The sequence below is a fragment of the Onychomys torridus genome, chromosome 1 (assembly GCF_903995425.1).
Source record: "Onychomys torridus chromosome 1, mOncTor1.1, whole genome shotgun sequence".
NCBI classification, from domain to species: domain Eukaryota; kingdom Metazoa; phylum Chordata; class Mammalia; order Rodentia; family Cricetidae; genus Onychomys; species Onychomys torridus.
Genome location: NC_050443.1, coordinates 44,634,768 through 44,660,109, shown reverse-complemented (window position 1 = coordinate 44,660,109; position 25,342 = coordinate 44,634,768). Strand labels below are relative to the sequence as shown.

Genomic DNA, 25,342 nt, shown 5'->3' with positions numbered 1-25,342 from the left:
GAAATGATATAATCATATTGATTTCAAAAAATAAAAGGGATAATTTTTAAATTTTTTTGTTATCAAAAGGAAATGTTTAGGAATGAGAGAAAATGTAGTGGGTGAAACAAAACAACTAAGGTAATGCCACCTCGTTCTGAATCCATTTTGTGTTTGCTTAGACAGTTCTCAGCACTCCACCCACCTCCCCAATGGTCATATCTGCCTCGCAGCACATGTGAGATTCCCATGGCCTTGACCATGGTCCAGATGCATTAATCAAAACAATTAAAGTCAACTAAAATAACTAGAAAAGATATAAGTAAAAAATAATTGGCAGGTTATGTTTAAAATACTTCCTATGCTCTACCTGGCATGGATGTTTCAAGGTACTCCAACCCTTATCTAGCTTTGATGTAAATTATGGTCTTTGTGGGTTTTGCCTTTAAAAACTCTGTTCCCCTGAGCCTGGGCACCAAGAGGCTTTTCAGAGGCACAAGCCTGCTCTTGGTCTGGCCATTCATATAAAGGACTTCAATTTTTTGATTGGCTTAATCATCGTGGTTGTCAATAGCTATCTTTTGTGGATCATTTCATGAAACATGGAGTCACATAGGCACATGCAGCAGGAATGACTAAGTATGTTCCATACAACAATATGCAAACAAGCAATAGTTTTGTTGACCACATAAATGCTATGGGTTAAATTTCAGAGACCCACCCACCTCAATAGTGGTGGATCAGACCTTTTTGAAAAGTTCATACCAGTTCGGGGGTTTTAACCTATTAAAATCTCAGTCTTATTTTAGGAAAAAAGGCTTCAGTCTCATTCTTGTTCATCACATTGGCTCATTTCCTTTGGCACCTCTGAGGTGAGCTCCTCCTCTCTATACTCTGTGCTTCTGTCTATGGCTATGTCTGTCTGTCTTCATGTGTCTCCCTCTATGTCTCTCTCCACTGGAACTGAGAGAGAAACTGACTTATCTCCCTTTCTCCTTCTGTTTAAATCATCATCTCCCATTTTCATCTGTCATGGTACCTTACTGCCAGATCTTGGATCCACTAGCCAATGGTTCTTTTTATGAAGTCCTTGGCTTCAGTGAGAGCTATCAATGATTCCAGGCAGGAGAGTGGCTCTCTGTATGTGCTGGAGACTTGCTTAAGTCCTTATAAGAGGTACTGTGAACTAACTTCCATTCTAGCCAGAGAAGTTCTCCTTCCATTCCATTGTGTATATTTGTGTGGTGACCCTCCTAGATGGGACCCCTATGCCTCCCACACACACAACTCCTGCACAAAGTCCTGGTGTTATGATAGGTGTTGACTTTGTGAGAAATCATTGTATAAAATGGAGTTAATCCTGTCACACTTCAGTGAAATAGAGGGTCAGTTGATGGAACTACAGTTATCCCAATGAGACTAGCTTTCCAGAGGAACTACCTCCACCAGACACTCCACACCTACCAGCTCCTGTAAGCACTGGAAATGCCAGTGAACCCTCTTTTCTAACAGAGTATATCACATTTTGGGTCTTAAAACCCCAACCTTTCCTTTGTTCTCAGAGCATACTACATTTCACCCGATCCTAGGCATACATGTCAAGATAGCAATCCAATCCTTTAATTCTGAATGAAAGTGCCTTTTTTGGATGCCCACCCTCCTTGTTTGTATGAACATTATGTTGAAGCATAACACCTTGTGTTCTTGGTCCTGAGCTGGGTCTGTGGTTGTTGAGCCATTAACCTTTAGGTTTTACCTACAGCTTTGTACAGCCATTCCTAGAGAAAGATACAGTGATTTGGCTTTTTTGCTATTGGGGACTACAAAGACAAGAAATTGCAGACTCAGTAACCTTGTATTCACAAAATTGAGTCATCCTATATTATTAGAATGTGAGGTTTGATAGAACTCTGTGCTTTCCCCCTTTGATGATTTTAAAACATAAACCAGCAAAAACTCTTCATAAAACCATATGAAGGGTGTGGCTACTGCTCATTTCTGCTGATTTTCCCTCTTCCCTTCCTTTCTTTACATCTACTGTTTAACTTATCTGTCACTCATTAAGCGACTCAGGAGTGACTTCAGTACCTTAAGGCTGCGGGTGGACCTCAGAACAAAGAGCTCACCTCAGGCAGTCTTGATAGTGACTTACTAATTAGCTTCATTGGCCTAGTGTGTTTTTAGTGATCTTTTATTTATTTGTTTGTTTTAGACAGTCTTAGGAAGCCCGGGGTGAACTTGCTACATAGCCAAGGATTGACCGTTGACTTTCTGATTCTCCTGCCTCCACTCCCATGAGTGCTAGGATTACAACTGTATAGATGTACCACACTACACACAGTCCGTGTGGTGCTGGGGTCTGAATCTCGGGATTTGGGTATACTACAGTATCACTTTCATTCTGTTCTATTCCAACTAAAAACCACACAGTTGACTAAAACGTGCGTAACGAGGCATCGCTGTAAGTCCGTTACAGTTTAAATACTTTTCGACATTTTTTAAATGAAAGCATTTCCAGACATCGATAACGTTTTAGGTGGCCAAGATGGCACCCTTCGTGGATCTGGTTGTGAGTGTGTTGCTTTGTTTTTGTGGCGGTGGTTTGAATCAGAGAAGCAGAGCAGATTAGCATTCAGTTTCCGTGTTTCGTTTCTCTTGCTCGGCTAACTTGCTCGTACTGCTAGCATGCACTGCCCTGTCTAATTTGCTAGGCGTGCCTTCAGCACCCCTAGGATGGCCATGCAAACTTCTTGACCGTAGACAGGGGAATCCTAAAGCCTGGTGAGGCTTCACAGACAGTAAGTTTTCCTTTTCAGTCCTGTCGGTGGCAACCGTGAGGGCTGAACGGGAGATCTGAGGAGCCAGGAGAGAACCGCTGCGTTCATCTTCAAGCTCATCTTGCGCCGCCGCTTCTGACACAATGTATGGGATGTCAGTGCTGCGCGAGCGCGTGATCCTTTGGACTTGGCATTTCCATTCTGCCGAGTGGAAGTTCCACGCTTGGTCCATGATTGAACTGTACTCGGCACCCCAGTTGCTAAGTCCCCGAACCAGCTTTCTGCCCTCAGAATAGACGAAGCTCCTGGACTTCATTGTTTTGTAGGCATTGGGGTCTCCCGGGTAGTAGCGCGCGAGTTTGCTCTCCCGCAGCGGGTGGGAAACGCTGCTTTCGACCGTCAGCTGAGTGCCTGCAACAGCGCCTGCATTCATAGTTGGTGCAGCTTCTGCGCTCTTGAGGTCAAGCTCGCCAGTGGAGATTCCGGGCTCTGGTCCCGATCTGGGCTCTGCGCTTATGGGACCGTCCAGGGCAAGCAGGCAGCGTCCTGGGGTGGCGGGTGGGCTGGGGCCCGGGGTGTGGTGCAGGCTGCCGGGCTGGTCCAGGTGTGACTTTGCATCCTCTTCCTTCACGCGGAAGGAACAGGTTTTTTTCCGGAACGCCGCTGCCCCTGGAGCCGTGGAGAGGGCAGGCTCCTCAAACAGAAGCTCCTCGCCATTGAAATGGTAGCGGTACATGCTGTAGCCGCCGTCGGCGCTGTTGATGCTGCTCTGCCGCAGCAGGTAGGTGGCCTCGCATTCTGAGGATGCTCGCGACCGAGCCTGGATCAGATCAGACCTGTCAATGCCTGCCAGATTCTCCAGAGCGCTCACCATCCTGCCTGAAAGCTCTTCCAGTTGAGAAAGCCGAATGTCAACAGTCTGCAGAGATGTTTTCATGAAATTTTCTCTTTCATTGATTTCCTCCAACCTCATTGACATATTTTCAACTCTGGTAAATACAAAGGGATAGGTTTATTAAATTGAAATTAATTCAATATTGAAAACAGTAGAGATAACGCTGTCGCTGTATGAACCTCCAGGCTTTGATCACTGGCCTTGCTGAGCCTGTTTGTGCATGTTGCCTACCCCTAATACAAGCTCTCACTCAAATTATGAGAAGTATTAGGAAATATCAGTTAGCATATAGTGTTTGCCGGATGCCAAGTATTCTGTTAGAGCAGTGTGCACTCACTAATAAGTCTTTACTTGGTGCTGGTCTAGGCATAGTTAATCCCCATCAGTGCCCTATGACATAAGTGCTGTTACTTCATTCCCATTTTACAGAAGTTAAGCCACAGAAAGTGTAACAGAGGTCACAGCTAATAAGCTCGGGATGTGTGATTTGAGCACACAATGTTTGCTTCTGCTGTTGCCTCTCAGCTGGTTCCTCATGCTGCTGCCTTCGATGAAGAAAGATACTGTGATAACTGTTGGATGCCTAGCTGCACCGGACTAAGGAAGCTTTCAAGCGCCCAGAGCCTTACTGAGCACACCTTTGGAAGCGCCTGCCAGGGCATTCCCGCCTTTCTCTGCCTCCTGACCTACCAGATGTGAGCGAGCTCCCACCCCCACAACACAAGGCAGGGGCCATGCCTTCTGCCATGATGGATGGACTATACCCCAAGCTGTGAGCCAAAATAAATCCCTCCTCTTTGAAGTTGCTTCTACAAATACAGTACAACCTCCGTAGCTACCAGACACTGGTTCCAGGCCCCTCATGGGTATCAGAATCCATTAGATGCTAAAGTCCCTTATAAAATGGCACACTAACTGCATATAACCAGTACACCTTCCATACACTTTAAATCATCTGTAGATGATTTATAACGCCTAATGTAATGTATATGCTGTGTAAAAATCTGTTCCATTGTATTACTTAGGCAATAATGACAATGAAAAAGTTTGCACATGTTTAATATAGAGGGGATTTTTAAAGTATTTCTTTTAAAACTCATCATATTTATTATTTTATTTGTGGTGTGTGTGTATGTATGTATTTCAGTGTCTGCCATGGGGTGGGTGGTGGTGGTGACTGTTCCTCAGTGCAGATGTGGAGGTCGAAGGACAGCTTGTAAATCCATCCTCTCTTTCTGCCCTGTGGGTCTCAGAGCTCTAACGCAGGTGGTCGAACCTGGTGACAAGCACTTTTATCCACTGAACCATCTTGCCTGCCTTTAGTATGTATTTTCAGCCTGAGGTTATTGCATCCATAGATGCCGAAACTACAGATCTGGAAGGCCAAATGTACTAGCCATTACTCTTGATAATTCTAGCTATGGCTATCAACAATACGCAGGACATGACAAAAATAAATCAATAAAAATTATCATTGGAAGCTCAAGGCACTCCAAAACCAGATTTTAATAATTAAGTGCAGATTAACACACAAATTACTTGAAAGACAATGGCTCATTAAATGGTCTAAATACCAGATTATTGTTTGTATTTAATAATATTCTCTTAGTGAGGTCCCACAAGAAAAGATAATGACAAATTATAAATATTTGGTATTAGGTAAGTTTTTTAAAAAAATTTCCCAGAGCATCAAGCAACAGCTTATAAAACTGTAATGCTGCTTGAAGGGAAACCTGCTAGAATAAACCTTGTTTTATATTTCAACATGTACCACGTGGATAGGTTCACGACATATAACTCCAGGAGGCAGTGAGCTATGCCCAGGATTTTGGACTACCTTCTAAAAGTTGAATTTGTTCCAGGGATGACTCGGGAGTCCTGGCTCCGGGGTACTGAAACGGCTTGTCCAGGCAGGTCCCTCCCTCTGTGATGGCAAACACCTTGATGCAATGCCAACAGGCTTTGATTTTTCTCCCAACTTTCTTAAAGGGAAATGTGTGGTTTCTATAGTAACCTGGCTTGCAGTGCAGTCTCGTTATGGGTCTTGGGTGTCCTTGCTACATTTCACCACACACTCCTCTCTGTTTTGCCGACCTCCCTCACACCCGCACTGTGAGAGTCTGCCTTTCCCTTTCCTTTATTTGTCTCTGGGTGATGCCCGGTGAGTGCTCTTCCTTACACTACCACCTCTGCTCACACCGGACATCCGGTGTGCCACACACAACTTGCCCATGGGCTAGCAAGCGTGCCTGGCATTTGCCTGGAGTTGTCTCGGTCAGGGCTACTCTGACAGCTGCTCTCTGCTGCATGGCAGGGTCCTGGTGTCTATTCTTAACTCTTTTCTAGGAGAGAGAATTATTCAGGTGCCCCTTGATTCACTACATGATTTGAGGAGGGAGGGTCTGGCTTCCTGGAAGCTTGCCACTAAGCAGAATCAAATCCAGTGTGGGCGAGAAGACCTGGCTGCCTTGTGGTTGAGCCTCTCTCTCTCAGCCAGTCTAGTCCTGAGGATTTCTTTGCTCTTGCCCCTCAGGGATGTGCAGAAGAATCGCACTGAAGGCTTTCCTTACTTTTGAAGGACACTTGGAATTGACGGTTAATTTGCTCCTGGCTCTCTCCTCAACCTAATGATTCCTTTTGTATTCAAACTACAATACTTCTGCAACAGTTGAGCTTGAAATCCTTCAACAAACATCACAGTCCAAGATAATGCAGCTGTGCACACATTTAAATAGAAATAAAGCACTATAAATAGAGATAGGCATCTTTCCTCTGACATCTTCTATAATTATCTGCCCCTTAAGATTAACCGATTCAGAGTGCAGTTCGCCAGCCACTCATACATGGAAAAAGAACCCTCAAAGTCAAAGTCATTGTTTTCTTGTTCTCCTTATACTCTATTATCTCTCTAACCCTCCTGTCCCACTGCATGGACTCTGCTCCTAGCCTCTGGGAGGGTTCCCATTTTGGCCTCTCACGTCTACTTTCTCTAATGCTACTTTCTGAAGCTGAGGAAGAAATGTCTCATAACCTAACAGAGGCCAAGAGAAACTTGGTTAGAACATGTAAACTGTTGCCACTTGGAGAAAGCCCATTTTTAATCGCTGTGCCAGATGGAAGGAGGTTGACCTGAGGTGGGGTTCTTTTTGTTTGTACTTTGCCTTTTCTCCCTACACTGAAGTTTTAAAGGATATGTGCAAAAAGAAGGGGAAAACGGGCTGATTTCATTTACTTCTGAAATGATTAATGAAAATAACAAATTATGAATGTCTCAGTTACTTTCTGTTGCTGTGACAAAATATCATGACCAATGCAACTTAAAAAAGAAGGTGTGTAATTTGGCTTACTGTTTCAGAGAGCTAGAGTTCATGATGGGGGAGCTAAGGAACAGACAAGAGATCATATCTTGGTTCACATCCATGAGGCAGAGAGAGAACTGACTGGGAAAGGCATGAGTTTTTGAAATATTGAAGGCCATGCCTCCTCCAACAAGGCCACACCTCCTCATCCTTCCTAAACAGTTCCACCAATTGGGGACCAAGCATTCAAATAAATGAGCCTATGGGGGCCAATCTCAATCTCATTCAAACCACACAGGCTTGTGAACATATATAATGCAAAATGCCTTTAGTTCAACTTTAAACGTCTTCATACTCTTTTCCAGTCTCAACAGTTTCAAAATCCAAAGCCTCTTCTAAGACACAAAGCAATCTATGAATTGTAGCCCCCTGTGAAGTAAAAAAGCAAGCTATACACCCCCAACATACAATGGCACAGATATACATTACCATTCCAAAAGGGAGGAATGGGGACCTACTGCGGAAATACTGGACTAAAGCCAAGACCAAACCCAGCAGGGCAAACTTAACAGCTATAGCTCCATGTCTGATGTCAAAGGGCTTAGATGGCTCCCCCACCCCCAGCTTTGTGCCTGCAACATACTTCTCTGTCTTGGGCCTGTTCCACTTCCTGTTTTCAGCTCTCCTTGGCAGGTCTTCCACGCCTCTGGCCTCTACAGCATCCTGGTGTCTCTAACTCAATCCAGGCTTCACTTTCTCAGCTTCATGCAATGGGCTCTCTGCCTCCAGGCACAGACTTCGCTGCCACACACTTGGCCTCAGTGGTTCACCTTAACCATAGATAGAAGATTCCAAAACACCTCTATTCACATATCCCTCATAATTTGAAAGCCGGAACCACATGGATGACACTGCCGAATTTGACTACTAACTTGGGGTGAATCCAGGCACCTCTGAATACTATTTGTAGCTGCTTTGATTTGTTGGTGTTGTTTAGGAGCAGAAAATTCCTTAGGCAATTTCTTTTCAGAAGTTGGGAGCTTAGCCCGTGGGGTCTTGCCTTGAGGGCACCCCTCCCTTTATTTCATTTCTGATCTTACCACTCTTTAATCTTCTCATTTCTTCCAGCACAAGCCTTAGCTACAGCATTAAATTTCTTGGTGATCCTCCTCCTCCTCTTCTTCTTTCACTGTACATTTGTATTTCTTTTTGAACCACTTGCCCTTTTTCATTATAGATTTTCTTAAGAGTGATTACTAATAACCACGTGACAGAGTCAATATTAATCTTGAATCTCTTCTGCCAAGGGAAATAGATCATTACTTTTCAATTTAGCCTGGGACAAATTCTTGGGACAAGAGCAGAAAGCAGCCACATTCATTACCAAAATATCACAACAATGGTCTCTAGCCCAGTTACTGATACTGTTCTTCCCTGAAACCTCTTGAACTGGGCCTCCATAGTCTGCATAGCTCTCAACACCTATTGTCTTCCAAGTTCCTATAGGGAAAGCCCATTAGGCTCTGCTTTTAGAGTCCAAAGTCCCAAAGTCTTCCACATTCCTCCAAAAACAGCATGGTCAGGTCACAGTAACAGTCCACTCTCTGGTTCCAACTTTTGTCTTAGCCACTTTCCTATTGTTGTCATAAGACACTATGACCAAAGCAATTTAGAAAACAAAGTGTTTAATTTGGCTTATGGTTTCAGAGGGTTGGAGTCCATGATGGTGGAGTGAAGGAACACTGAGAGCTTACATCTTGATTTACAACCACAAAGCAGAGAAAAAGCACACACACTAGGAATCTCATGAATTTTTTTGAAATCTCAAAATCCATCCCCAGTAATAAAACCTCCTCCAATAAGGACATATCTCCTGATCCTTCCTAAATAGGTTTACCAACTGAGGACTAATCATTCAAATAAATGAGCCTATGGGGGCCTCTCTCATTCCAACCACCACAATGAACTAGTCATGCTTTGGGACTTCTTACTAATCTTGGCATCTGACAGAGTGATTTCACATGGTAATGACAGACTACCTAGGATTTACTTGACTTCCTTCCTTCCTTCCTTCCTTCCTTCCTTCCTTCCTTCCTTTCTCCCTCCCTCCCTTCCTTCCTTCCTTCCTTCCTTCCTTCCTTTTCTGAGACAGGGTTTCTCTGTATCCTTGGCTGTCCTGGAACTCACTCTGTAGACCAGTCTGGCCTGGTAAACACAGAGATCTGCCTGCTTCTACCTCCCAAGTGCTGGTATTAAAGATGTGCACCACCACCGACTGGCTTACTTGATGTCTTTCAATGTGCTTAGTTGCTAACATGAAGAACCTCTATTCTTTATGATAGAGTCTCACAGAGAAATATGATTAATTAGTAAATACATAGATAACCATGTTACTTACAAATAAGAATAGTTCTATTTCCTCCTTTTCAAGAAACATGCAAGCCATTTATTTTTATGGTCTTATTGAAGGGGCCATGACTCTCAATACATCACTGAATAGCTATGATGAGGTAAGTGTCCTTCCATGTTCCAAAATTTTAGCAAGCAAGCAATTAGTTTTTCATCATGTAGCTACAGTTTTTTGAAATTCAATTCATCAGATTGAAGAAAGTTCCTAGTTTCCTTAGAGGATTTCAATTTTTAAAAATTTTAAATTATTTTTATTTTTTAAATTGTCTGTGTAAACATGTATGTATGCATTCTTGTTGGCACTCATGTGTGAACATGTAGAGGCCAGAGGTTGATGTTGAATGTTTTCCTCTATTTCTCTCCACTACATTTTAAAAATATTTATCATTATTATTTAAAAATTGTGTCTATATGTGTTTGTATATGGGGGGTTGTACATAAGTGTTGGTGCTTGTGGTAGCCAGAGACATTAGATCCCTTATAGTTGAGGATACAAACAGTTGTAAGCCATCCATCATGGGTGCTGGGAACCAAATTTGGTCCTCTTCAAGAGAAATGTATACTCTTAATGGCTGAGCCATCTCTTCAGCCCCTCTACCTTAATTTTTATTCTTTGAAATAGATCCTCTTTAACCTAGAGGTCACTGTTTCAGCTAGACTTGCTGGCCAAGCCCCAAGGATCTGCCTGTCTCTGTGTCCCTAGGACCCCAGCAATGGAATTCTTGGCACAAATCTTACCGGCTTTTATGTGGCTTCTGGATATCTTAACTCAAGTCCTCAAGTGTGTGCACCAAGTGGTCTTACACACTGAACCATCTTCCCAGACAGATTTCTTTCTTTTTATTTTTTGTCATCAATGAACATTGAATTCTGTCAAGTGTTCCAATTGATATAATCATGTAGCATCATTTTCCTCTGACTTGTTAGTATGGTAGATTATAATATTTGCAATTTTTGATCTAGCCTTTTATACCTGAATAACCTACTATTTCATTTAATATTAAAATACATGTTTAATATTAATTAATTTTAATCAATTTAATATTAATATTTAATATTAATATTTGAAAGACATATGGTCCATTGCTAGGAATAGCCTCCTTGTCTGCAGTGTCTTATTTGTGGTTTTTGTTTGTTTGTTTGTCTTTTTGAGACAGAGTCTTGTCCCGTAGCCCTAAAACTCTCAACCCTCCTGCATAGTCTCCGAAATGCCACCACACCCAGCCACCCCCAAAATTATTTTACTCTAATCCAAAAGATAACACAGATATGCAATTATGGTGCTCTTTGCTTAAAAACAGTAGCAGCTTCCACACAGGATAAACAGACTTTGCTGGATAAAGGGGTGTGCTAAGAGCTCCTGTAACTCCACTGGTCACCGTCCCAGGATGTGGGCGATGAACACTTTTCTTGGTCTAGAAAGTGAGTGCAAGCACTCAGCAGACCTGACCTCCTGTAGGGATTTCTCGTCCATCCCTATGGTCACATCTCCTCAGACCCCCCCATCTTTCCCTCTTGGCTCATCCTGTTCTTTGCCCCAAAATTCGCTCAAGCGTTCTTCACAAACATCGTCAGAATGGGGGGACAATTCTCTAAGAACTTGAAGACTCCAAATACCCTATGCCTTTAACTCCAACCTTAAAAAAAAAAAGACACTATTCTTAGAATGGCCATGCCTCCAATGTATACCAAAGAACCAAATGAGTGACAGCCGTGCATGTGACACCTGGGACCTCCAATGCTGCATGGAAAAGCAAATGTTACCTGGCTTCAGATATTACTTAAATAGATTGACTTGACTATTTAACTTGACTTGTTACTTACTAAATGGCCTTTACATTTTTCAAGTATTTATTTTATAAAATGTGCCAGTACTCCATTCAGATATTTCCAATAACTTGATCAAGTCACTCACTACTGTTTTTCTAGCATGACTGGTACTCCAAGCTCAAGGGTAAACCTCCTTGATCAGCAAGCAGGTCCTTTGTGATGCACTGTCCTTCTGAATACCCGGACACTGATTCCTGACCAGTTCTCTTGCTATTTCCCTCCAGACTGAGCTCCTGGTTTCTATACTTCTGCAGGCAGACTCACTTGTGAATCACAGGAAGCAGCTCTGGGTTCTGTTTCACACATCACAGCAACATTCACTTACAACACGGGTCACTCAAGAATACTTCTGCAAAGGGCATTGGGGTCATTTTTCTAACTGTCAAACACAGGATTTTTCATCTGGCAGGGTAACAGAAAATTCCTGGGGGCTAGCCTTCTCCTTTTATGTGAAATCTCTAAACTTCCTGCTCACATGCACCATGTCTTTGAGTAGAATTTTTAGCTCCACTTAATTTCCAACATCAGTTCTTCACTCTTCCTCTTTCTAAAGATATTGAGGAACCCAGAAACGAATTTGCTTAATCAATTTGTACTTTTACTAATAATCACAGCATCCTGTACTACTTAAGAATTCTCTGTACGGTTCAGTATAGAATATATAGTTTAGTATAGAATGCTTTTGGATTCCTCTGTTAAGAGAGTGCATCCTAAATGCTACCATCATCCTCCAGATTTCAGATTAACAGGGGAAATTACATACTTACTCTTTTTGTTTGTTTAGTTTAGGTTTTGTTTTTTGTGTTTTTTAATAGGAAAAACTCAAGGCTGTTTCTGATTAATCCCATACCAACTTGGGGAATCGTGTTAGAGCTGGGCATGGAGTTACTCCTCTCAGTTCCCTTCATCATACATCTGTCACCAAGAGTCCCCTTGGAAACAACAGTAGTGAGTGGCTGGAGCACAGTTGCCTTAGAGACTTAACTTGAAACTGTATCTGTGAAGGTTCCCCAGAAACTGCAGATGCAACTCGAGTATCAAAGAATATGGGGTTGGGGATTTAGCTCAGTGGTAGAGTGTTTGCCTAGCAAGCACAAGGCCCTGGGTTCGGTCCTCAGCTCTGAAAAAAACAAAAAAACGAAACAAAACCAAGAATATGCCTGAGTGGAATGAGGTGTCGTTACTAGCCCCCTCCACATCTCCACCGATCTTGACACTGACTACTAAGTGAGCATTTTGGTTTTAGTAAAATACCCATAAAACTTAAAGTTGAACAAAAACTTTTGTGTTAAAAAAAAATTGAAGTTAGTGCTTCCACATCACTTTAAAATAAAAACACATTTAACAACGTGAAACTTCTGGATGATATGTGGAACTTTTGTAGTCATTTCTAGGGGATTACCGGTGCAAAGTACGATTCTGTTGGATTTTGCATTGATTCCCATCTGTTAATGCTAGTCTCACCTTCATCTTTGCATGGTGAGACCCTGTGTGTCTTTTTTGAAGGAAAGGACCTAGATGTTCTACCCTAAGCCAGTTATTAAAACATATTTTTTTGTGCAGCCTCCTTTCCAGGGGGAACAGTCACCCTTTACCTGCAAGGCACCTCACAAATTACACAGAACATTTCCATAATGACAGAGTTAAATATTCACATCAAAACATGATGTTAGTGGAGTTAGGTCCAGTTCATTCTTGTACAAACCCATGTTTCAAGATCCCATGGTATTCTACACTTTGGTTCTAAGACTGTTCCTACTCTATAATTTCATTCCAGATCCATAGATCATAAAGTTGTCTAATCCACTCTAAATTTTACATCAGGCTATTTTAATTTCCAGTTACTTCCTTGCATAGGGCTGTCTTTAAGGTTAGTAATTATAGGGAGAACACCCAGGGTAGCACCTTGCCCTGACTTGCAGAGATTTCATACATGAAAGACTGAATGAGAACCAATAATGACAGAATAAAACTTAAGCCTTAAATCTCCTGTCCTTCTCACTCTTTGAAGTCAACAATACACGGAACAGTTTTTAGAAAAAGAATATTAAGCTCTCTGGGATGCTAGCTCTGTGTTCCTCATTTATAAACCACCGCCGCTGTTCCTGAGTTTCTAGAATTCTGGGCATTGAAATCACTAGCTTCTTCTGGCACTTTCTGTTTGGGCCAGACCCTGTTCAGCTGCTAAGTGAAGCCCATTGGCATCCTGAATTTTCTCTCCCACAGTCCTAGTTCCTCACCCTTCGCCTATCATCACCAAGGCTGTAGAGCCTGGCAAAGATAAATAGTGTCTAGGGGCAATCAAATGTGTTTATGCTGCCATTGGTGACACTAGTGTTGTCACAGCTAGTTGATTGTGGGTAGCAGAGCCTCTTCATCCTCCAATCCCTGTGCATCCTTACATTGGGGCTATAGAGTGAGTGCTAGGTAGTCTTATGTCAACTCAACACAAGCTGGAGTCATCTGAAAGGAGGAAGTCTCAATTGAGAAAATGCCTCCAGAAGATCCAGTTGTCGGGCATTTTCTTAATTAGTGATTATGGGTGGGGCTATCCCTAGGCTGCTGGTCCTGGGCTCTATTAGAAAGCAGGCTGAGCAAGCCATGGAGAGCAAGCCAATCTGTAGCACTCCTCCAGGGCCTCTGCATTAGTTCCTGCCTCCAGGTTCCTGTCCTGACTTCCTTCAGTGATGAACAGCGATATGGAAGTGTAAGCCAAATAAACCCTTTCCTCCCCAACTTGCTTTTTGGTCATGGTATTTTATCACAGCAACAGACACTGTAACTGAAACAGGCTCTCAAAGTCAAATGAGGAGGAAGAATGCCATTCAGTGAGCCCACAAGGCTCCTGCATTTAATCCATCCCTTTCTGTGTCCAAGCAGCCTGATTCCAATTAATTTGTAAGATGAGAGCATTCTTTCTCACTGCTGTGTGTTTTGTCCTCTTACGCTCTCTACATCTTTCTAAGGTTGATCTCTGCTAGCTACCATCTTGTCTCCTTGTTGAGGTCTCTTGACCAGCACCTCCTCTTCCTTGACACATGATAAAAAGATGCCAAATAACATCTTAACACCATGGATTGTTGGCTTCCTTTCAAGTCTACAGGAGACCCCAAGACTTAACCCAGATCCATGAATCTGACAAAAAGTCCCCCTGACCAGAATCTATGGTTACAGGTTTGGCTAGACCAGGCCTTAAAGCTCTCTAGAGACAGGGCCAGTTGCATTCAAAATTTGTAACTTGTGAACTCTATTCTGTGTGTTTTGAGATATTAGACATAATAAAACTTATGTAAGTGCTGCACTGGAAGACTGAGGCAGGGGGCTATTAATTTGAGGCCAGGGTGGACTACATAGCAAAATAATACAAATGGCAGCGGAATATAATTTTGAAAGGAGAAGAAGTAGAAATATATTACATATTCTTAGGCAGAGACTTATTGTACTCAAATATTAAGTCTTGGTTTCAGAATTCCTTGAAGCCACATGGGCAGAGTAAGCATGGTGGATAACAAAATTCTTGATTTTGAAAATCAGAAGTTAAGTCTCTGACAAATATTTTTCAGAAAAGACTCTTTCCCACCCAATTGGTCCTGTGGACCCATTGTAGAGGTGCAATCACCAAGAGAACTCCACACTAGACTTGCAGAAGATGTAGGGAGATGTTGGCACTCCAATTGCCAGTCACACACATTGCCAGCTAGTCATTAAGTAGGAAGTGATAACCTCATTTTCAATTCAACTGGATTTGAATCCATTAGGAGACACACCCTGTGTACATAAGGGTGTTTCCAGAGAGGGTTAACCGAGCCAGGAAGAACTACCCTGATTATGGGTGGCACCAAATATGGGCTGAGGTCTCAGACTGAATAATGGAAAAAAGAGAGCGATGAGTTCAGCACCAGCATTTATCTCTCTCAGCTTCCTCAGCAAGGATTCAGGGAGACTGGCATCTACACGCTCCTGCCAACATGCCTTCCCACCACGATGGGCCTCAGACTACCAGCCTAAATAAAATTCTTCTTTCTTTAAGTTGCTTTCATAGGTATTTTATCACAGCAACAAGAAACTTAACTAATGCATATGATGAAGATGGAATAATGTTCAAGGTGACGAGCTCTGACCTGTCCTGCTGGTGGATATTATTATGTAGTCTCCTGCCCCCAATTCTTGGTTGTCTGCTGTTGTGAGTTGAGGAAAGAGACAATGCCTGCCAACATGAATCCTTGTTTTGGTGTTGCTAATATTGAGCATCCCTCCTCTCCACCTTTCTCTCCTCTCTCCCCTCCATTTCCCTCCTCTCTTCCTCCTCCTCCTCTTTCTCTTCCTGTTCTTTTTAATTTTGATACACATTTAAGGCTGCTCTAGAATTCATTAAAAACCTTAGAATGACTTCAAGCTAATGATTTTTCTGCCTTAGTTCCTAAGTGCTGGGATTACAGGCATGTGCCACTATGCCCAGCTGATACCATAAGTTCTGGGAGCTGTGCATTGTATGGTCCTTTGCCTTTCTCATTCTTAATAAGAATCACTAAGTCTTCAGGAAACACAAAACCTTAATTCAGATACACAAATCTGACAGAAAACCTCTTAACAGGGGCTGAGAGAAATCAGAACCTGTTATTAAAGGATTAGACCATTTAAGATCAACAGCTTCTTTAGTACAGGACCAACTGCATCTAAATGTATCCTTTATGACCTGCATTATGTCCTGTATATTTTGAAGTATCAGAATACATGAAGTGAGTAAAGAGAAGGCCATATAGCAAGATTCATGAACAAGTCTATGAAAACAAAGCTCTAGTATAGAAAGTTCTAGGGAATCTGTGTCTGCCATTATAGGTTTGGCTAATGAAAACCATAGACATTTGACCCAGAGGGAGCACAGTTGAGTCCCATCACCTGCCTCAAATTCCACAAGGGAACTGGTTGAGAATAGATTAGAGATTTGTAGTCAAGTCAAGAATGAATGATTTTTAGTCATTCATTCATTCATTCATAAAACTTTGTTCATACCTTGTGGAATTACCTAAGTGGACAAAATCCAGATATGCTCACTATATCGTAAGGTGCAATGGTCTTGACCCAGTTACATGTGTTTGATGGTCAGGGAACTCTTTCACATGGCGGCATTGGCATTTGAGCAGAGATCCAAGGGATGAGTAGGGAAGGTGGGTGTGGGTGGACCAGATAAAGGGGTTGGCATGGGCAGAAGCCCTGTGTCAGAAAGGACAGGGCATTTTGAGGAAGTCAAAGAAGAGTGAGTGAGGAACATGAACCACTGGTGACGTTCAGTTTCTGCCTTGTGGAAGCGGCTGAACGGTGGTGCCATTTATGGAGGCTGGTGCCCAAGAGAGGTTGTCTACATTTGGGAGAAGAACTCTGAGATCCAGTGGGCCTGTGAGTGGAGCTTTGAGTTGAGAACCCTTTGCTGCAACCCAGGGCTGTGTTATTTAACAGTGAATCATACTGTAAATCTCTTACTGAGGAACTAAACATTGAGTGTTACAAAATATTGACATTTGATAACAAAAATGAGTGTTAGAACTTAATGTTCATTTCCAAGCATTAGGAAGAAGCTGTGTGTGGAGTTCCTGCCTTGACACACATGCTCAGCGGACCCTTTGTGGAGGGCAATGACTAATGTGCAAAGCCCCGTGTGAGCACATCAGGGAGACGGTGATGAGATTTCCCAGGGTGTGTTTGCACAGACACTTGGGCAACCAAGAGGTGAAAGTCTGATGAATGCCTTATCAGACCCAAACCCACACCTGAAGGCTGAAGCAGATGCCGCTGAGAGAAAGCAGTCAGTCATCAAACAGCAAACACAGGGCAGAAATGAGCTGACTGAAGAGATTAAAGGGGTGGGAGAATTAGCAGAAACTTCCAAACCCATGAATGTCTGTTTTGAAAATAACCACAAGTACCCCAAAGTAGGTACAGACAAGGAGCATCCATCCCTTCCGAGCCTCCAAGGCACTTGCTCCTCTGGTGGTCTGATTACTGGGAAGAATGCTCCTCCTTTTGCCTACAGCATTCACCTGTGAGTCAGCATTGGCAAGGAGCAGCAAACGGAAGTAGAGGAGCAGGAATGTGTTCCCTTCTCTTGTGGGGGCCTCATCCAAGAAAACAGGAAATAGTGTGTTTGTATTCCCTGGACACTTTCATACCTATTACGTGTGCACAGAGCCCCAAGAGAAAAGTGCAATTTGGTTGTGCACTGATAACTACATTCATTGAATCACTGGTCCAAGAATGATAAAAATCCAAACAATGCTAGGGGAAAGGAGAAGGGAGAGAGGCAGAGCCAAACCAAACAACTTCCATTGTGAATGACTGACTACAATTACATCCAGGTCAATGTCTAACTCCCAAATGGAAAATTTCTCACTACATTTTGAAGAAATAATTTGTATGCTTTAGAAGCTTAGCAACTTCTGTAAACCCATCAATTGAGTGTTTCAAAGTCTTATTAAAAACGTACTTCATTAAGGCTAAGTGTTGGTGCAGGTAATCTTTGACTTCAGTTGGTTGGGCTCAGTTGAATTATAAGGTGACTTGGGTTAGGAGGGGCCAGAGACCAGATGTCACTGGGGCAGAATCAATGGTCTTGCATGCTCCAGAGAGGCTTGAAGATGTGCCTGAGTTCTGTAGCAGTGGTTGGTTTTGGTTGGTCAAGGCTGGCTAAAGAACCCTTTTCAAATTCTACTGTGTTTGTGTTTCTCAGCATATGCTGGCTTCTGTACCAGACTACTAAGTGCTCACAGATATAGGATGGGCAGGACCCTGCTTAGGCTTGTTTCCTGCATCTGTTCCTACCCATGGTTAGTGGGATTCTCAGGACAACATACTAGCAAGATCTCAACAAGCTCACATTGCCTTTCCTGAGCAATAATGTGTCCCAACAATTCTGATTTGAAAAAATGTAAATAGAAAGAGTCTGTTGTTCCTGCCTAACATTTCTTTGCGGGCTACTTATTCCAATTTAGGGAATACATCAGACTGGCACACTCCTGACTTCGTCTTCCTCCTTGACTTTCCTTCATAGAGCCATTCATTGATTTATGTACTTATCCATCCATCCATCCATCCATCCATCCATCCATCCATCCATCCATCCATCCGTGGTTAACCAATGTCATGCTGATTTCTCTGTCTACAGGACAGATCCTGTCTAATTCAGAAGATTACGGGAAAACAGACATCCACTCTTTACCTCAGCCCTCCAAAATCTCACTCTTCATGCTATACCAGAGGTGGGAAACTTTCCTCTGGGCTTCACTGCAGCCAGCACCAAGGAACTATGCATAGAATCAGGGTGAGGAGCTCAGTCCCCCATGGGCCACCTAGCTTGGTAAAGGGATAGAGGCAGGGATTTTATGATGGCTTCCTGTAGCTGATAGAGGATTTGAGGTAAATACTCCACTTGATGAAGTATATTTTTTTCCTGTCTGATTATTTGAAATAAACGTTATTTCCCACTTTTGAGTACAATTTGCATCACTCTTGCAAAAGTGGGGGAAAGGTGACTTTTTAAAACACAGTTTAAAATGCAGGAGAATTCTGAGCAACTACATGTGATCTTAGCCAAAAACCCAAGAAGTGATTTGAAATGAACACCCCGCGTAGACTGGGCTGCAGAGCTTGGCGCACCTCTCGCACGTGACCCGGATGCGCTCATCACTGGATGACTGCTGCTCATCCTCCTTTTCCCGGAAGTGTTCCTGCACGCACTGCTCCTCAAACTCATGCAGTTTCTTCAATTCGTCGTCACTGAGGAACAGCTCTGTGTAGGGGGAGAAGTGTCGGGCACGTGAGGACCGCTTTTAGAAGAATCCCTTTAGCTGTGTGGCTGAGAATTTTATAGTCAGCCTTTGATTAAGCTTTAATTCTACACCACGGATAGGCAGTTTCCTGACTACTTCAAGTAGTTGTTAGCTCCCCCCCACCACGCCTCTCCAGAAAGAAAGACTATCTCATGCAGCATTCCAAATGCTATCGGGGCAAAATGGATCACTTTTTAATGAAAAACAAAAGTGAATGGCATTTGTCTGGAAAGTGGAAAGGTTTCCCAGAAAACGTTTTGCACATTATTGCACGGGCAGTCACGCTCCTGCAGCTTTTCCTACCCTCTTTAGATGGAACACATTAATACATTTAAAAGGGTCTTGAAGCATATGGAGGTGTATATAAGAAGGATTTTGCAAACTTTCAGTCTCTGGTCTCCATGAGTTGGCTTTTTACCTATATTGATTACACTATATCTGAGCAAAGCTAAAATACACAGAAAGCAAGAAACATTCTAAAATGCTCAGCAGTTTTTCACACACCTCAGTATTTTGATGAGGCTGTAATGCAAGTATCTATTTAGTACCTTTTATTCCCCTTTAAATTAGCCCACAAATAGAAATGAAGAATCCCCAACGTACTCAACCCACGGTCCCGTTCCTCCTGGTCCCCTTCTCTTTTCTTCCTGCAGCGACCACTGAGGCGCATAATGATGATATAGATGTGGCTTAAAATGATCATTGGCGGGGGCAGTACTGGCCTGTCATGAAATGTCATGATCAGTTGGTATCGCTGGAACTTCCACACTTGATTGGATATTGACTTGACTTCAAAGAAGGTGTTGCTTTAAAAGAAGACAGTTTTACAGTTAGTTTCTATTATGACTTTGGGGATATCTGTTACTTGGATTTAAATGAAGTCAGGAGATGGACTTAGTACAATCTCACTAAGGGGGATTCCTTAATCACCTGACTTTTTGCCTTATCTATCAGTGTGGATTATCTATGCTCAAAAATATCAAGTAGGTTGAATTTTAGTTTACATTGTTTTCTTGAAAATGCACACCAGACTGTGCTGATTAATATGCTCAGTGTGTTATTTCATATTTTAAAGGTGCTTTGAAGAGTTAAAACTTTCCATGTAAATGACTAGATGACTTGCTTCTGTACTTTGTAGATGAGTGGCTGATGAATTATTGGGCTTATTTGGCTGAGGGTGCACTATTTTGGATGTGGGTAAGTGCAGTCTTTGTCATAATTTAGCTGCAGGAGTCAGTCAGTGCGTGATCGTACTATCTGTTAGCTGGGGCTTTAAGAAAGCCCATTATCGCCTATAGACCGCAGCTGGAGCCTTGTCTTATTACATGGTATGGCTTTACAATTCTAGGGAGAATTTTTCTTAATACTCCTCAGTTTGGCAGATGTTTTGCTTTTGTGTTTTGTTTTTTGACACAAGGTCTCATGTAGCCCAAGCTGGTTTTGAACTTGCTGAATGGTTGAGGATGACTTTGAACTCCTTGATTCCCTTGCTTCTATTCCCCAAATCCATCTTAGAATTTCTTTGTCAACATTTTCAAGTACTGTCAACATACTCAGCGCATGTCAAACAGGCAGTTTTATAAACACTTGATTAGCAGTTTAAGCCACTCTGTAGCCCCGACTGATAAGAGTTGATATTTTATATATAAAGTCATCACAGCAGCTTGCGAAGTTAGTATTTGTGTGTCTCTGGTAGGGATTAAAAAGCACAACTTGCTCAGATCTCCTCTTGCTCAGGAGGCTTCTGCCTAAGAACATATTCTCGCTAGATTGAAATATGTGCTTCAGTGTTAAAATACTAGCCAAGATTAAATTTAAATATATTTAAGTGCTGACTACATCAAGACTGATTATAGTTGAGCCAAAGGACTGCAAACACCCTTTCAAAGCTTTAGCACACTTCTCTGAACACATATGCAGGTATCCCCATAACTTTCTGACCCTGAATTGGAGATCTGTAGAGCAATGAACGGCAGCCACCAGGCCTCTGTCATGATACGTACTTGAAAACAGCAATCAGTAGGTTGACCAGCAGGATGTTGGCCACCAGGAGATAACATGCCATGAGGGCAGGTGTGAGCCAGGCACCAGGGATGCAGGGAGGGAGCCGCTTGCCTTCCTCATCGTAGAGATTTTCACCACAAGGAGCTGCAAGAAAAGTTTGTTGGGGAGGGGGCTTGTTTTATATATGTAATGAAAAGGATAAATATGTAGTATATGTGTTTTAAGTGATCTTTTTTTCTTTGGGGGTGAATACACACGTGTCTGTGTATGCACATCTGTGTGTCTGTAATGTAGAGGCCAGATGCTCTCCACTTTACCTTTTGAGGCAAGGTCTCTCTCTGAACCTGCAGTTTGCTATTTTGGCTACACAGGAGCCAGCAAGCCCCAGGGGTCTTCCTGTCTGTGTGGCTTCACCTTGCTTTTTCACATGGGTTCTAGGGAATAGAACTCAGATCCTCATTCTCTCACAGCAAGCACTTTACCCATTGAGCTGTCTCCCCAGCCCTGTTTTGTTTGAGACAAGTCTTATTACATGTCCCAGGCTGGCTTCCAAACTTGAGATCCTCTGGCCTCAAGTGCCGGGATTACGGTTATGCACCCCCTGCCACTTGACTTCATTTGACTTTTGTATTTCATAAGCAATAATTTTCTAAGCAAAAATATCAAATCATATAAAGAAGGTAATACAATTTGTATTTGCACTCTGAGATAGTCAGAGTGAGCTTGTTGCCTTTGAAAACATTTTTCATTTTCTTACCACCCCACCCCCTTGCCATGTTTAGAAACCTTGTTCATTTGTTTGGTAAGTACCAGGGAAAATGAGCACAGGCCTTATACATGCTAGGCAGGCATTCTACAACTGAGCTACACTGAATATATAATATATATACATGTATATTAAATAAAAAAATCAGTTCTTAAATGATGATTAAACATCCATTTACCATTATTGTGTCTTCCTATGTTGTCTATTAGAAGCTTACTCTGTTTGCCATTAGCTTGTGCTATCTTCTTGTGATTTTCTTGCTTTCAGTGTACATTAACTCTGAAAACGCTTTTGGTTTCAGGTGTGGGGTAGGGGTCCCTGACATGCTCTCAGATCAACTACGGAGTTGTGTTTGAAAATGAGTCCTTCCTTTCTGTTCACAGAGGAGACCTATTTCCCAAAGCAGGCAGAATAGGATGATCTCAATGCGGAACTTACGGTTGGCAGTTTAGAAAAGTACTGGCCTCAGAAAATTGAAGATGTATTTAAAACTAGTAAGACTATCAGTAATCAGCTGAGGAAAACTCACCCCACCAATTCCATGTGAACTTACGGTTAATTTCCATGGCGTACACTAGACAATCATTGGATATGAGGAGTGTATTTTGTTTTTCAGTTGTCCCAGGAGGCAAGGAAAGAAAACAAGATAATGGGTGAGAGGAACATAAAACAATTTACCAACACAAGCATCAGTTTGCTGCTAAGGCAAGCAAAGCCTTAAGCCTGCTTAGAATGAATGTACCTATTATTAATTCCGAGAAACAGATTTCGTGAATATGCATCTAAATGAACGTCTATAAGCAACAGTTCAAGCTCCGGGGTTAAGCTCTGGAAAGACACAATGTTGTTGCAGAAGATCCTTAGAACTGTGAGTGTGACCATCAAGCATCCCTGTATCCTGCCATAAACACCTCAGCAGCACAAATAAATACAAAGGTACAGTGAAGCAGGCAGATGAAGAGCTGAAAACCCACAGTTAATGGGGTTACTGAAAAAGTACAGTCTTTTGTTTACCTCATTATCATCTCTCATGAACCAGTGTGATTAAAACTATGAACAATAAAATACTACAGCTATGTCTGTAATCAGAAACTTCTGGTTTTTTGCTTTGTCAAGAAAGAGGAGGGACTCTAAGAGTGTGAATTGTTGAGACCAAGATTAGAAAAGCACAGGGACAAATAGTCAAACTAATGGAAGCACATGAATTATGAACCAAAGGCTGTGGAGCCCCCAGCTGGATCAGGCCCTCTGGATAAGTGAGACAATAGAATAGCTTGAACTGCTTGGGAGGCATCCAGGGTGTGGGACCAGGATCTGTCCTTAGTGCACGAGCTGGCTCTTTGGAACCTTGGGCTTACACAGGGACACTTTGTTGAGCCTGGAAGGAGGGGACTGGACCTGCCTGTACTGAATCCACCAGGTTTAAATGAATCTCCAGGTGAGTCTTTGCCCTGGAGGAGATGGGAATAGGGGGGGAGGGACTGGAGGGAAGGTGGGAGTTGGGGGGGGGGACAGGGGAACCCATGGCTGATATGTAAAATTAAAACACAAATATAATAAATTTAAAAAGGATAAAAAATATATATGTTTAAATAAATTTGGTTTTGGCCAATTTCTCACATGTATACAAGATGTACAGATCACTTTCTTCCTTACCTTCCTATCTCCCCTGTCAACCTCTCCTCCACACAAGTCTCTCTCTCTTATTCACTGGTTTTGTGACCCACTTAAATTAATCAGGACCACTTATGTGCCCACGAGTTTGGAGCCAATCTTTGGAGTCTGGTGGGCTCAGCAGAGAACACAACTATAGGCAATGATTCTCCCCTTTTCCCAGAGTCTATTGATAGCCAGTAGTTCAGAGGTAAAGGGTAGGGCACTGTGAACACCCCCCATTTCCTTGACTTGTTGGTAGTCCTGGTCTAGTGTGGTCCCCATGCAAGTAACTACAGTTATCGTGGGATGTTGATTGTGAGAGCTGTATAGAGTCTAGGGAGTGGCATTTTGTAGCCCATACTTCACCCTGTCTTCATGATGTAAGGGGAGGGGAGCAAAAGGGAGAACGGAGGAAGCTAAAATACATTTTCTCTCTTATGTAGTGCCCAGATTTTATGTGTGTGTGTGTGTGTGTGTGTGTGTGTGTGTGTGTGTGTGTGTATACTTATATGTGTGTTGTGTGTGTGTTAAATATGCACACATATACGTGTATTAGCAAGGCAGAAATGAGGCTATTTGAAGGCAAGAAAGGGCCAATAAAAGAGAGGAATAAGGACAGAGAGGATACTGGGGGAGAGAGAAATAACAGAAAGATACAATGACATGTGATATGAAAATGTCATTATGAAGCCCATTATTTTGTATGCTAACTAAAACACAAGAGAAAAACTAGAATGATTGATATATATATATATATATATATATATATATATATATATATATGCATACACACACACACACACACACACACACACACACACACACACACACATATATACATGTTTACTTAATCTAATTTGAGACCAAATTAGATTTTGATGTTCTGATTTACAAAGCTACAGTAAGTGGTTAATTTTGTTACTTTTGTAATAATGATGGCTTTAAAGACTACAAATAAGTTATTAGTCCAACTCTGTAGCAGCAGATATACTGTCATCTTTGGATTTCACATGAGAGGAGAGTGTTCTCCACCTTCTGTTTCCAAAGAGCAGAACTCTACATTCTCAGACTTGGTGCTTCACAACAACGTGTGAGGGACAAGATGTGGTCACTGCACGGAAATATGACTGAGGTCCCTGGTTCATCAGAGTCCACACTGTCCTGGTGTCATGCACACAGGGACACCCAAACTGCACACCCTATACCACAGAGGTGCTGTCACCTACCAGCTCGCCTGAAGAGGCACTGGGGCTTACAGCCCATCCCTGCTTGCAACCTGCCTGATTCCTCTGCTAATCCCAGGTTATTATTGAGAATAAAAACCTGGCAGTCCTGTATATGTGCATTGGATAGTCACACTGTAAATTTGTAAAATCATGTGTCAGTTGAAAATAAGTAAATAATGAAGAACACTGGTGGTGAAGAGAGCTGTATGGGAAACAGTGTGATGATGTGAAGAAAAGGATCACATGAGGTGTCTGTCACCCTGCTGTGTACACTGCTTCATGGACTAACCCTACCTTCTTTTTCTTGGGGTGGGGGGAAGATATCAGGGTTGAATACAAATTAGTGTACTGGGGCCTCATCATGTGATGTAATGCCCAGCCGCTCAAGGGCAGTGAGACTCAGAATTCTAGAGTGGCTTTTAGAGACAAAGAAACAGCCGATGCCTCAAAACCACACTCCACAATCTGTACTCATTTTTTCATAAAATAATCCAGTGCCTGTAGCAGAATGAAAATACTTTCCTTCCAAATTAATGGATGCTCTTCCTTCAACTTGGAACTAACCGACCATCCGCTCTGGGAACGGGAAGAGAATCTTACTATGGATTCTAGTCTTACGGTCTGTCTGGTCTGCAAACACCTCTCCGTAGATCATCCAATAGGGCATGTAGAAGATGT

The 25,342-nt window shown here is 42.4% G+C and overlaps 1 protein-coding gene across 1 annotated transcript in view; it reads right to left on the bottom strand.

Moving 5' to 3' along the window:
• Window positions 1-2,262: 2,262 nt before the first annotated feature.
• Trpm1 (transient receptor potential cation channel subfamily M member 1) overlaps window positions 2,263-25,342 on the bottom strand; it is a 72,400-nt gene continuing 49,320 nt past the window's right edge. The window contains exons 14-19 of the mRNA XM_036168919.1: window positions 25,283-25,340; window positions 22,336-22,356; window positions 21,016-21,160; window positions 19,616-19,818; window positions 18,840-18,972; window positions 2,263-3,745 (exon numbers count right to left, since the gene is read on the bottom strand). Of these exons, the coding sequence (XP_036024812.1) occupies window positions 2,605-3,745; window positions 18,840-18,972; window positions 19,616-19,818; window positions 21,016-21,160; window positions 22,336-22,356; window positions 25,283-25,340 (1,701 nt within the window). The 3' untranslated portion in view covers window positions 2,263-2,604. The remainder of the gene's footprint in view (window positions 3,746-18,839; window positions 18,973-19,615; window positions 19,819-21,015; window positions 21,161-22,335; window positions 22,357-25,282; window positions 25,341-25,342) is intronic.